Source organism: Cyprinus carpio, chromosome B14 (genome assembly GCF_018340385.1).
Source record: "Cyprinus carpio isolate SPL01 chromosome B14, ASM1834038v1, whole genome shotgun sequence".
Taxonomy (NCBI): domain Eukaryota; kingdom Metazoa; phylum Chordata; class Actinopteri; order Cypriniformes; family Cyprinidae; genus Cyprinus; species Cyprinus carpio.
The window spans coordinates 6,357,642-6,371,200 of NC_056610.1; the positions used below are offsets into that span (position 1 = coordinate 6,357,642).

Here is a 13,559-nt window from a genome sequence, read left to right on the forward strand (position 1 = left end):
TTACTATTGCGTTCCCTCGATTTGCTAAATCATTCGCACAATTTATAAATCGAGTGAACGAAATAGTAATCGTGTGCACGTTTTAGCCTACTATTTTTTCCTGCATGACATGTGCGGGGCTCCGTAATAATGTATATTTCGATGTAAATAAAGTCTGTTTCTTACAATTCATTTTTCCCCTTATAACTCTGAGTAAAATAAATAATTAAATAAATACAAAGATGCTAGATATAACCTCGCCATTCTGAGAAGGAAAGTCTGAATTATGAGATATACATTCTCTGTGAAATGTACAAATTGTGAGATATAAACTCGCAACTGGAAGAAAAAAATATCACAATTGCAAGAAAGTAGAATAAATCAGAAATCTGAGACCTTTTATATTTTTATTAAAAAAAAAAATTCTCACAACTGAGAAAAATGTTGAATTGTGAGATATAAACTCAAAATTGCGAGAAAAAAAGCAATTACCTTTTTTATTCTGCTGTATGTGTAAATAAATCAATTAATAAACAAATAGATTATTTTTTTTTTAAATCAGAGTTTACAATTATAACTGAATTGGGAGGAAAAAGTGTCAAATTGTGAGACGTAGTGTCACAATTACCCTTTATGTGTTTATTTTGAATGATCCTTTGGAGAAAAGAGCCTCCACAGTTCTCAGTGTCTCAGTTTACAGGAAATGTCCCTCATGTTGCTTTTAATGTTGATTTGGGAGCACAATGTGTGGCAGGTTCACACGGTTTTCACATTCCTACAGCTCTCCTGTGGATGAGCACTTCTCAAGAATCAGCTCAAGTGAAGAGGTTCAGGCGTATTAGCAGCATAATATCACAGGCTGAAAATATATCATTTTAAAAGTACAACTGCATCATCACAAAAGTAACATTAAACAAATTTCAAGTTCAAAGTATTTTATTATAAAAGACTGAATTGCAATATTACTTTCTTTAAACATTAAATCATTCAATTTCATAAACATTTAACGATTTCAACAGACAGTTTTTGTACAGAGCTAGTGTGTTTACAGGACATCCTTCTGCAACGAAGCAGATCTCGCCGTGACTCTCCCGTCTGCTTCAACACGTCCCGGAGACACACGTTCTGCTCACTGAGAGTCACAATGCTGCTACCATCAGCAAATTATAACAGGGAAAACATGACAATTACACTGAACTATTAATTCCACATCAGATATTGTTCTGTGATTGAGTTTATCATTCATAGTTTCATCCTCTCAGCTCAGACACGAGCTTACAAACCAGAGATTACTATCACATTTAAATATAAAACACCGGTGTCTTGAAACGATCCTGATATTATAAATACTTAGACATCCTGAAGCCGTTCAGCCTCATTCATTCCCAGAAAACTCAAATCAAAGCATTACATCTCATCTTTAACAAAGGAATCAGGCAGGAATCGTGTCTGAATGGCTGGAGTCGTGTCTATGATCTCCTTTAACCCCGGATGGCAAACCAAACACACTTCACTTCAGGAGTAATCTCCAGCAGACACAGGAGCTCGGTCTGAACCTCTAGATGTTAAGGGAGGGGATGAGGAGCCTGTACTGCCAGAAACACCGTGTGTGTGTGTGTGTGTGTGTGTGTGTGAGTGAGAGAGAGAGTGAGGGGAGGACGCTGCTCAAAGAAACACGCTCCATTCAGTCCAGACACACTCCAGCGCTTCACTGCTGGCCCTCCTTCTTCTCTCCTGTGTCTCCTCCGGAGCCGGAGCCGGAGCCAGAGCCAGAGCCAGAGCCAGAGCCGGAGCCGGAGCCAGAGCCAGAGCCAGAGCCGGAGCCGCCTTCCCTCTCCGACGCCATCTGACAAACACAAACACATTTCACATTATTATTACAGAGCTGCACAAAAATAATGAAACACATCAAGTGCAAGAGACAGTATTTCAGGTAACATTCAGACAATCTACACACCAAACCTGATCACTATTAAACATCTTTATTATTATATTATAATAATAATAATAATTTAAAAAAACTAGTGCTTTTCCAAATCAGTCCACTGATTGGAAAAATTATGATGATGATTACAACAATTACTATTATTATTAAATTTTAAATAATCCTCATCCAAAATAGACAATTTATTTAATAATATAATTATTATTAATTTAAAGTAACTAATGATCTACCAAAACAGTCCACTGATTGAACATTATTATTTATTATTAGATTTAATAATTATAGATATATTTATAATTAATAATTATTATTATACAATTTTAAATAATGCTCTTCAAGTCAACTTATTAAAATATTATTATTATTATTAATTTAAAATAACCAATACTCCTCCAAAACAGTCCACTGATTGAATAATTGTATTTTTATTATTAGATTTAATTATTTTATAATTAATAATTATGATGATGATGATTATTAAATTTTAAATAATTCTCTTCCAAGTCAATTTATTATTGCAATATTATTAATTTAAAATAACAAATGCTCCTCCAAAAGTCCACTGATTGGAAAAAAAAGATGACAACAACAACTACTATTATTATTATTATCATCATTATGAAACTTTAAATCTTTTAAATCTTGTTCCAAAAAATTTCTAAATATTTGTAATGTGCTTCCAAAACAGTAAATTGTTTGTCAATAAAAGGCCAAATTTTGGATTAACAAGCAATACAATGAAGAGAATTAAAATGTAAATAATTGAACTGAAAGTGTGGGCAGCTCTTGGTCAGACAGCAGTGTTTGTGAAAGCCAGAGCAGACCTTCTTGTAGGCCATCTCGAAGAGTTTGAGCGAGGCCTGCTGCAGGTTTGTGGCCGCTTGCTTGATGTTTTCTCCCGTCTCCGCGTCCTTCCGCGAGAGCAGCTCTCGTACTTTAGCGATCTCCTCCTTCAGTTTGTCACACTGCAGAGAGAGATAACAGATGTTGATCTGCTCTAGAAGAGCTCTTCGGACTGACCATCAGACAGCAGCAGACCTCCTCCGCCGGCAGCTGCTCCTTAAACTCCTCCATCTTGGACTCGGTGTCGTGAACGATGCCCTCGGCACTGTTGACCGCCTCCACACGATCCTGCCACACAAGATCAACTCGTTCAGATCAGCGCAACACAGCAGACCTCGCGCTTCATTAGAGACGCTACCTTCCGCCTCCGGTCCTCCTCTGCGTACTTCTCAGCGTTCTTGATCATGTTTTCGATGTCGTCTTTGCTGAGGCCTCCAGAAGACTGGATGACAACTGGAAGAAAATACTACACCAGATCAGTGTTTGTGGTAGGGCTGGGCATACAGCTAAATAAATGCATCAACGATACAATGTTTCTCATCATTCAGTATTCATACTTACTGACATTTTTAGAACCTTTTTTTAAAACGAGCAATCCATTTTTTTTTTTTTTTTATTTAACCACTGTATTTACCCAATTTATTAAGACAAAACAACAAATAACTTTTTGTTTCAACAGTCAAACACAAAATAAAACATCTCCTTTGTTTTCTATGCAGATAAATAAGTCTGAAAGAACTTCTGGCTGGTCTCCTGAGGGCACACCGAGCAAAACAATGCAGCGCATTAAATTATTTACTCCATGCAATAAAACAACAACTGTCTTTAAACACCACAAGTAACGTCTAAATGAACATAAGGTCAATCTCACCACAGAGTGCCTTTCAACCCTCACAACACTCACACATTTAGGTCCTAGTTTCCCGTTCATGACACTCTAGTACTAGAGAAACATGCTCCCACACATCTTTAAATAATTATGGGCCATTATTCAAAGCATAAACCATAAGAGATGTCCATATATCTCACTGTTAAATACGTTTTCATTAAAATATTAAGATGCAAATTATATTTTCAGAAAGGTATGATGTCCCTTTCCTAAACAGGGTTATTTGTTTGCTTTCAAATTATAAATACATAAAAGATCTTATGTAAATCATGTGTTTTTAAAGAAACTTATATAATTCGCACATGTATTTTTTTCTTATTTGGAGAAAACTGAGATATTTGGATGCAGTTTTTTGTTTGCAAGTTGAACACACTAGAAAATATATAAAAAAAACAATATGACAAAAATAACAACAATACAAGGTACACAAACAAACAATTCACATTTACAAACAATTAATTAATATTAATTAATTAATATATTGTTTTTATAACCATATGATCAATACACTTAAAATAAGTAATCTCTTAAAATGTTAATAGGAGCATTTTTGCATTTTATGATTTGACAATATTCTACTCTCATTCAAATTCAATGAGCAGTGCATGGGACGCAGCAAAATAACATGCCTCCTCTTGCACAAAACTAAAATAAAAATCTAGAAAATGCATCTAAAGAGCCAAGTAATGCTTTTGTTATGAATATGAAAACTACCTAATATAACATCCTTTCATGGACAGTTTTACGTTAAGTTATGGCAAATGAGTTATGTACAGGACACCAAAACACAGATATTGTCCTCGTATATAAAACCAAATATAATGTGTAAAAGTGCATAAACAATTATGAACAAAACAGCATCGTGTATTTATGCATCGCTTAATTCAAAAAGCAGAAGCAGGATCACAGACTGCATTTAAAAACATGAGACGCAGTGAAATGGAATAAATCTCCACGAATTTGTGACGCGTTTTCTAAAAGTTTAACCTCTTAACTTTGCATGGCTTTCTATGCACCTCTCGTGTGAATGGCTTGGTTTCGGTTTTAACCTAACCAAGACCTTCTCTGCATTGAGCTACTATATTTATCTTAATATTCTGAATGCAATGACACTTATATTATCAGCTCCGCATCTCGAGCGCCACTGGTGCTCTTAAACACGCCTAACATTCAAATGCACATTTTTGTTTCAAATTCAACTAAAAATTATTATATATATATTTTTTTTTTTTTTTTTTACACACACCCTCATCATCACAGGCTCCATTTTTAACAATTGAAGAGTTCATTTGCAAAAACAGAAGACTCCATTTTTAACAATTTTCAAAAAAAAAAATTTAACTGTTAAATGAATCTCAATGAAACTGAAAATAACTAAGCTAACTAACACAATAAAAACAAGATAACGTAATAAAAAACATGATTTCTGAAAGCTTTTAAAAACGGAGTTATCTGTGTTTGCCACTGAACTCTTCATGTGTTGGTGTGCTCGTTTCTGCAGTAACTTCTGGCCATGTTACACACAACAGCGGCCTCAAACAATGACTTGACCATCTGTTTGTGAGAACTGGTTAACATTAACCAACACGGGTCAAAGTCACTTCAGAAGCGGAGCAAGCGGTTGTATTTTAGTGAAAGATTAAAGGGATTTCTTCTGGGAAGAGCATATCTCACTGATGCTTGTCTGGACTCACTCTGCTGTTCTCGGCCGGTGCCCTTGTCTTTAGCGGAGACGTGCACGATCCCGTTAGCGTCGATATCAAAGGTGACTTCAATCTGCGGGACTCCCCGAGGAGCCGGGGGGATGCCGACCTGTTCAGCACACAAACACGATATGAGAAGAGCTCCCTGATCTAGAGGTCTGCTGAAGTGTGTGTGAGTCTGGAGCACACACCAGGGTGAACTGTCCCAGGAGCTTGTTGTCTGTGGCCATCTCTCGCTCTCCCTGACAAACCTTGATCTCCACCTGAGTCTGTCCATCAGCAGCGGTGGAGAACACCTGCGGGGCACATCAGCGTCCACCAGAGTTAAGATCACACTAGAGCGGAGCAGCCAGAATAGATCAGAGAGCTCCAGTCTACCTGGCTCTTCTTGGTGGGGATGGTTGTGTTTCTGCTGATGAGTTTGGTGAAGACCCCTCCCAGAGTCTCGATGCCGAGAGACAGAGGAGTGACGTCCAGCAGCAGCACGTCGGTCACGTCTCCGGCCAGAACGCCTCCCTGGATGGCCGCTCCGATGGCCACGGCTTCGTCGGGGTTCACAGACTTACTGGGAGCGCGACCGAACAGATCCTGCACCGTCTGCTGGACCTGAGGACAGCCGGTGAAAACAAGAACAAATACACCAATTACACACACAGACAAACACAACAGAACGAGGTTACACATGAAATACGGTCGCTAGTATACAGATACAGAAATGTAATAATTCAGTCTAAAATAAGACTGCATAGAAGTTAAATATACGCTCATCTTTGTTGTTTGTTGAGCATAATGACAGCAGCAGGTGTAATTAGGCTGCTGGCCCTTTAAGAGCTGATGCACATCAGATTTCTGTCCCAGCTGTTCTCATTCACTCAACACATAGCTGACTGCATTTACATGAATGATTGCCGAGATGTGCATTTTGTCATTATTTTGTGTGTATATGCATCAGGAGTGAAGGAGATATGACAGAGGGTTCAGTCCGGTGTTCACTCTTCATGTGCGTGCGGCGCTGAACACAGAAAACAGCGCGCGAGTAACGAATGGAGTCTTCCTCTGAGGATCTCCTCTCACCTTCGGCATGCGGCTCATTCCTCCCACCAGCAGCACTTCTCCAATGTCGCTCTTGGACACCTCGGCGTCCTGCATGGCCTTCTGACAGGGGGCCACGGTCCTGCGGATCAGATCCGCCACGATGCCCTCGAACTGAGAGCGGCTCAGCTTCATGTTCAGGTGTTTGGGGCCAGAGGCGTCCATCGTCAGGTACGGCAGGTTGATGTCCGTCTGTGTGCAGAGAGATTACCACACCGTTACTAAACCTGCAATAACCACTGCGTGCTGAAAACTCATCTTCACTAACGGATTCATCACCACAAGCTGCTATTACATTTGATATGTGTGAATAATCTCAGTCAGGGGAGGACTGTGTGTACGTGCATCTCCACGCTTCATTACTGAGAGTGTCATGTTTAATCTAAATGTGTATATCAAATGACTTTAAAATCATTGTTTGCTTCATTATTTCGCTCCCTCCAGTAAAAGAGTGGTCTAGACTTGTATTTGTACAGTGTGCACATATTTACAGCTAGTTTATTTTTTAATAAATCCTGATATGTGATGTACACACATTTGCATGCTTTTTTTCTAAATTTAAAAAAAAAATTTGGGTGGACTATCCCTTTAAATCCTGTTCCTCAAACAATCTTTTTTATATGGCTTCAGGAGACTTGGAACATACCACCATAAAGGACAGGCCTGTGAACACTCCTAATAAAGGAACGTGACTTTTAACATGCTAAATGATTTTAAACAATTACTAAAACTATAAAATACTGCATCTTCACATTTATGTCATGCATGGATTGCTTTAAACAGCACTGAACGAGCAAGCAGCGCCACCTAGTGGCTGTGTGGGGGACACGAGCAGATGGGTATTAATTTGTGTTTTTAATGCTGCATGTTGTAAATTTGTAGGTTTTGTTAATCTTGTGTGTGTGTGTGTGTGTGTGTACAACTGACCAAGATCCTCCTTTCATTTCCAATAAACCCCAAAAACTATTTTTTAACAACTAAAAATCAAAAGCTTTTAAGAAACACATATAAACTTATAAAGATACCCATGAAACGATACTGTCATTATATTAAAGCAAACCATTACATAACTCTCTCCTTTTATTTTATACTACAAAAGTAGGGATGTAAATGTAACGATATCGTCAGTATAGTGATGGCAAAACTATCCGGATATTATCATGGTCACATGATGATATGAAACGATAGGTCTTGCGGGCAAAAAGTGTCATTTTTAAAATACATCTACAAAATGCACTTAAAATGTATATAACATTTACTAGATTTGTAGTGACGTGTTTTTGTAAGTCTGTTTGCACTGAAGCTGGAGTTTTCCTTCAAAATAAAAGCTTAAAGTGCATCATGAATCGCAGACAGCTGGCAGTTTAAACACAGTCCAGATTCATCTCAATCTCTTTCAAGTGTAGAAATTAGGAAAGAAGAATTGTAATTTCCCTGCTGTAGTGTAAAACTAAAATAATGTACCTATTATTACATTAATTTTCATTTATTTTACAGTGTAACTGTTTTACAGTATATGGCTATTACTGTCATTGTTGTTATTATTATTATTAATATATTCTGATTTGCTGGGCTTCCTCAAACACCAGTGTGAGTGTAATTTATACTGAGACAGTATATCACAAATACAAAGAGGCTTGAGTCTGCTTTAAAGTTCAGCTACTAGTCAATTCACTGTTTTCTTAGTTACGAAACATGGGTTGCAGCTCTTAATTTTAAACTCTCAAAGGGCATTAAATAGAATATTTTACCTTCAAATGTACAAAACAGTCTCTCACCTGCAGAGAGGAAGACAGCTCACACTTGGCCTTCTCCGCAGCCTCTCTCACCCGCTGCAGAGCCATGCTGTCTTTAGTGAGATCCACTCCAGACTGAAACCACACACACACACACACACCACCTCAGACCATCAGCAAACACTAGCCATCTTCACATCGCTACTAGATGCAGAGCATTCATATGGTCCTCCTCTACTGTGTTCAAGAGCTGCTAATCTGAACCTGACTGCAGTAATTAGCTAGAATTAAGCAGAATTCAACTCAGTCTGAATGCGAATCTAAATGAACCAGATATCCGAGCTATCTGTTGTGCTTGCCAGCTGAAAACACATTTAAAACAGGTAAATGCAGTGTAAAAGTGCACTGATCACCAACAACCCATGCAGTCCAGTCTTACATAAAGATGACAAAAGTTCAGTTTCTACATTCTATAATAAAGAGTTAAAATCATTAAAGCTTCAATGATCCATCTGACCAATTCTGTGCAAATTCAGCATTTTATTATAGATATGTAATGGATATTTCCGTCTTCACTGCTGTGTTTGAGCTCATGTGGTTCACTGATGATCTTTGAGAGCAACACAGCTGTTAAATGTAACTTTAGTAATGTTTACAAAATGTAAACTGACAACACATAACAGAGTCAAACATAAAACAGAAGCATATTAACTTGCAAAAAAAAAAAAAAAAAAAAAACTGACTCGAGCTGAAAGATGGGGTCTTTACAATTAAACCTCAGCAGTCGTATCTTACAGTTAAAATACCTGCCATCTTTACTGGCTTTGAATTTGCCGATCACAGCACTACTACTGAACACACACACACACACGGACGGACACACACCTCTCTCTTGAACTCCTTCACTATATGTCTGAGGAGATGCTGGTCGAAATCTTCTCCGCCCAAGAACGTGTCTCCGTTAGTGGACTTCACCTCGAACACACCCTTCTGGATCTCCAGGACAGAGATATCGAACGTCCCACCGCCGAGGTCATACACTGCGATTCTGGGAAGAGTTATCATCTTCAATCTTTCTGACAGATTTATCAGAACGATTTAAAGACACGGGGCTGACACTACATCACTAATGAAAACTCTGATGACACAGAGCACCCCTAACAGTGCTGGGATACAAATATGATCAGCTAATGAAGCAGGAGTATCTGAAGCTCACATCTTGTCCTGAGTCTTGTCCAGTCCGTAGGCTAAAGCAGCGGCCGTCGGCTCGTTAATGACCCGCAGCACATTCAATCCTGCGATCTGTCCGGCGTCTTTAGTCGCCTGCAAACACACCAGACACTCAGTCAGTCGGTTCACACGATACACGATCACAGCTGGTGTGCAGTGATGACGTGCTCAAACAGGATCTGTGCGGCACCTGTCTCTGAGAGTCGTTGAAGTACGCAGGCACAGTGATAACAGCGTTCTTCACCGCGTGGCCCAGGTAGCTCTCTGAAACAGACAAGCAGAGCTTTGATGGAGCGGCTGGTCATCTGTAGTATGTGTCTCTTGCTCAGCGGAGCACTGACCTGCGGTCTCCTTCATCTTCATCAGGACGAAGGCTCCGGCCTGACTGGGAGAGTACAGTTTACCGTGGGCCTCCAGCCAGGCGTCTCCGTTAGACGCACGCACGATCTTATACGGCACGTTCTTCCTGTCAATCACAGCCACGTTCAGCACTTACCGGCACACAACTCAGAAATATACACATGTACAGTGAACTCTGGTGTTCTCAGCAGATAAAATGGGTTTAAGTCAGTTGTTTCTATCTTTTGCTGTAGTGTGTCAGTACATTTCCAAACACTCATTTTGTCATTAATTGTAACAATGCAGAGAGATTCACACAGAGATGTGATCTGATCATCATCAGTCTGTCTGGAGTCACATGAAGAAACAGAACAAACTGAGACAGACTCAATCCAGAAGAACTGTGTCTCCTACAAACCTCAGAAAAACCTTCCCAAAAACACCAAAAACAAAACCCAAGTGCACCGAGGACAAAAGCTGCTTTAAACACAAAGAAAGCTCACACCAAATGATGATTTCATTCAGTTAACAGAAGTTAACTGTTCAAGATAATCTATTTATGACATTTTTTGACAGCATCCTCATTTTACAGCATTTTTACACAAGTGCCTCAAACGTTTCACAGCTTTTGTCCTCGGTGCACATGAGCAGAGTTTCTCAGGTTTGCAGGAAGGTTTCTTGAAGCGTCTTGGAGACACAGTTCTTCTGGATTGAGTCTGTCTCAGTTTGTTCTGTTTCTTCATGTGACTCCAGACAGACTGATGATGATCAGATCACATCTCTGTGTGAATCTCTCTGCATTGGTACAATTAATGGCTAAATGAGTGTTTGGAAATGTACTGACACACTACAGCGAAAGACAGAAATAACTGACTTGAACCCATTTTAGCTGCTGAGAATACTAGAGTTATATCATTTTGTCCAGCTGAATTTAAAAACAAGCGTCTCACAGATCTTTCTGGACTTCGGGGTCGTCGTAGCGGCGTCCGATCAGGCGTTTCGTAGCGTAGAGCGTGTTGTTGGGGTTGGTGACGGCCTGGCGCTTGGCCGGCATCCCCACGAGTCTCTCTCCGTCCGCTGTGAAGGCCACCACAGACGGCGTGGTCCTCGCTCCCTCGGCGTTCTCCAGCACCTGTCACCATCACTCACTGAACATCAGTCTGAGCTGAACTCATCACCACCGATCAACTTCAAACAGACCTGAGCTCAATGACTTCAGAGTCTGAACACCTTACATAATCGAGTTTCTCGAGCAAACATGATTTTTATATATTTTTTTACATTTCCTCAGAATTAAAGCATTTTCACAAAAACACGAATCAACAGAACGCTGCATGGTGTGCTGGCAGATTTAGTCGCTGTTTTGTGGTGTTTGCTGTGACTAAACCTGCCAGCAAACCATGCAACTTTTAATTGCGTGAAATTTATTTGAGCAGAATATCTCAACAGAGATCAATAAATGTTTGCTGGTGTTTTCAGAATATCAGCACTTTGTCCTTAATGTAGAGTGGTTGCCAGATTGGGGAGAATAAGTAAATAAATTGGCAGAAAATCTATTTAAGCCAAAAGCTCTGATCGGGAGAATTTAAACGAATGATATCTGGCAACCGCAGCCATAAAGCAAATGCAAAATCCTCTCAAGTTTCAGTATAAACAACCAGTGAGCAAATACTTCAAGTGCTGACTGCTGTATTTTGTGTTAAGGTTAACATTTAGCACCTGATCAAGAACACAGCGGTGACCGCTCATTCTGTTGCCAGGTCTAAGGTTTACCCTCTAAGTGTGAGCAAGAGGAGCTGACCTTTGCCTGTTTGCCCTCCATCACAGCCACGCAGGAGTTGGTGGTTCCCAGGTCAATGCCGATGACCGCGCCTCTGACCGCCTCCGACCTGAAACACCATCAGCAGCTCAGAAACACACCTTCAATCGTCAGGAGAGGCTCTGAACCAGCACTCATACTCACGCATAACGCCGTCTGCACGCCGTCTGCAGAGTCTGTCGAGTCAGTGCACTCCAACAAGCCTAGAAACAGACATTTCAGAATATAATCACTTCAAAACATAAAAAACTACAAGAGGACAAACAGCTGTAGTGTGCAATATAATAAGAGCAAAAAAAAGACCTGTCCAGTGAATCACATCACACTGTGCACAACCTTAACTGAGACCTGGATCACAAAACCAGAAATAAGAGACTATTTCTTGAAATAAATAATCTCTCCAGTGATGTGTGGTTTGTTAGGAGGACAATATTTGTCTGAGATACAACTATTTGAAAATCTGGAATCTGAGGGAGCAAAAAAATCTAAATATTGAGAAAATCATCTTTAAAGTTGTTCAAATGAAGTTCTTAGCAATGCATATTACTAATCAAAAATTAAGTTTTTATATATTTATGGTAAGAAATTTACAAAATATTTTCATGGAACATGATCTTTACTTAATATCCTAATGATTTTTGTCACAAAAGAGAAATGTATAATTTTGACTCATACAATGTATTGTTGTCTATTGCTACAAATATACCTGTGCTACTGATGACTGCTTCTGTGCTGCAGGGACACAGTTAATTCTGTCCATGTGGATTAACTTAAACACATGTTGACGCAAACAGAAACACGTGGGTCACAATAACTGGCTCCAATGGCAACATCGCTTCAGATATACAGTGTATATATATTACAGTCATGAATAACTTGTTTATCAGTTAGACACAGAGATGCAGGGCAGCTCCTCAGATGCTTCAGGACACTTGATGAAGGTCACACACACACACACACACACACACACACACACACACACACACACACACACACACACACACACACATATACACACACACACACACACCAGATCCTGCTAGCACTGATCGCTGCCTGAGCGACACACTCTTTAAGGGCACTCAGTAGTGGTGCACGGGTCTCTCACCTTCTGGATGAGATCAGACACACTGCTGCAGGACTTCTGAGCGCGCGACACACTCCTCGCCGCGGACAACATCTCTGCCTGATTTATCGCTGGATTCAGATGAACGCTGAGTGAGAGGGCGTTGTAAAGCCGCTGAGAGTTAATTAAACGAGGTCTGGTGGTCAAACTCAGGCCCTGTACAGTCAGTAGCGTTAGAACTGAACTATCACTGACGCTCTTCTAGAATTATCCAACACCACATGGTTTTCCGAAGGACCTCATAGCAGCTCACGGAGCGCCTGAACAGAATAAGACATTCCGCTTCCTTTTTAAATAGCAGATTTGTTTAATACAATTATTCGCTGTGTGCTTATGTGATATTATTGTCTAAAATTATATTAATCTGAGGCAAACACAGGATTAAATAATATTTGAATGACAAAATTAAATAAGGCATGTATGTAGACATCAAAAACTGCAATGCTGAAGGGAAGTGATCATACTAAAATATTTCGAAGTCATTACATCAGCGCTCTCATGCAATTATTATTATTATTACATTCTGTCAGGCTCCGCTGTTTATTTGGCAAACATTATATCTGCATATTGTGTTTCAGGTCCTACTAAAGAAAATATATTTTATTATTATTATTATTATTATTATTATTATTATTATTATTATTATTATTATTATTATTAATTAATTAATTAATCACCTCAATGTTATTTTAGTCTCAAACAATAAGCTCTACTTTGGGGGCTTCACATTTAAATTTATTAATATAGACTATTGTTTATATATGGTAATTTAGAATTTTACACATTATGTATTGAAATAGTATTGTTGAATAAATAATATTGTCACATCATAATATTATATCAGTCACATTTCACATT

At 39.2% G+C, this 13,559-nt stretch overlaps 1 protein-coding gene across 1 annotated transcript; it reads right to left on the minus strand.

The window, feature by feature from the left end:
• Positions 1–897: 897 nt before the first annotated feature.
• On the minus strand, positions 898–12,936 carry LOC109066809 (stress-70 protein, mitochondrial-like). Its single transcript, XM_042737859.1, has 17 exons — positions 12,684–12,936; positions 11,720–11,778; positions 11,558–11,645; positions 10,707–10,888; positions 9,759–9,883; positions 9,608–9,681; positions 9,404–9,510; positions 9,073–9,235; positions 8,230–8,322; positions 6,434–6,643; positions 5,738–5,965; positions 5,551–5,655; positions 5,351–5,468; positions 3,126–3,220; positions 2,963–3,055; positions 2,749–2,889; positions 898–1,825 (listed from the first exon to the last, which is right to left on the minus strand). The coding sequence occupies exons 1-17, from the start codon at positions 12,753–12,755 to the stop codon at positions 1,688–1,690; spliced, it is 2,091 nt and encodes a 696-aa protein (XP_042593793.1). The 5' UTR covers positions 12,756–12,936; the 3' UTR covers positions 898–1,687.
• Between the last annotated feature and the right edge of the window lie 623 nt (positions 12,937–13,559).

Coding starts and splice junctions, on each gene's coding strand:
- LOC109066809 (XM_042737859.1), bottom strand. CDS start 12,755: ATGTTGTCCGCGGCGAGGAGTGTGTCGCGCGCTCAGAAGTCCTGCAGC. Junction 6,644..8,229: donor AGCTGTCTTCCTCTCTGCAG/GTGAGAGACTGT, acceptor CTCTGCACACAG/ACGGACATCAACCTGCCGTA. Junction 1,826..2,748: donor TCGAGATGGCCTACAAGAAG/GTCTGCTCTGGC, acceptor TGTGTTTGTCAG/ATGGCGTCGGAGAGGGAAGG.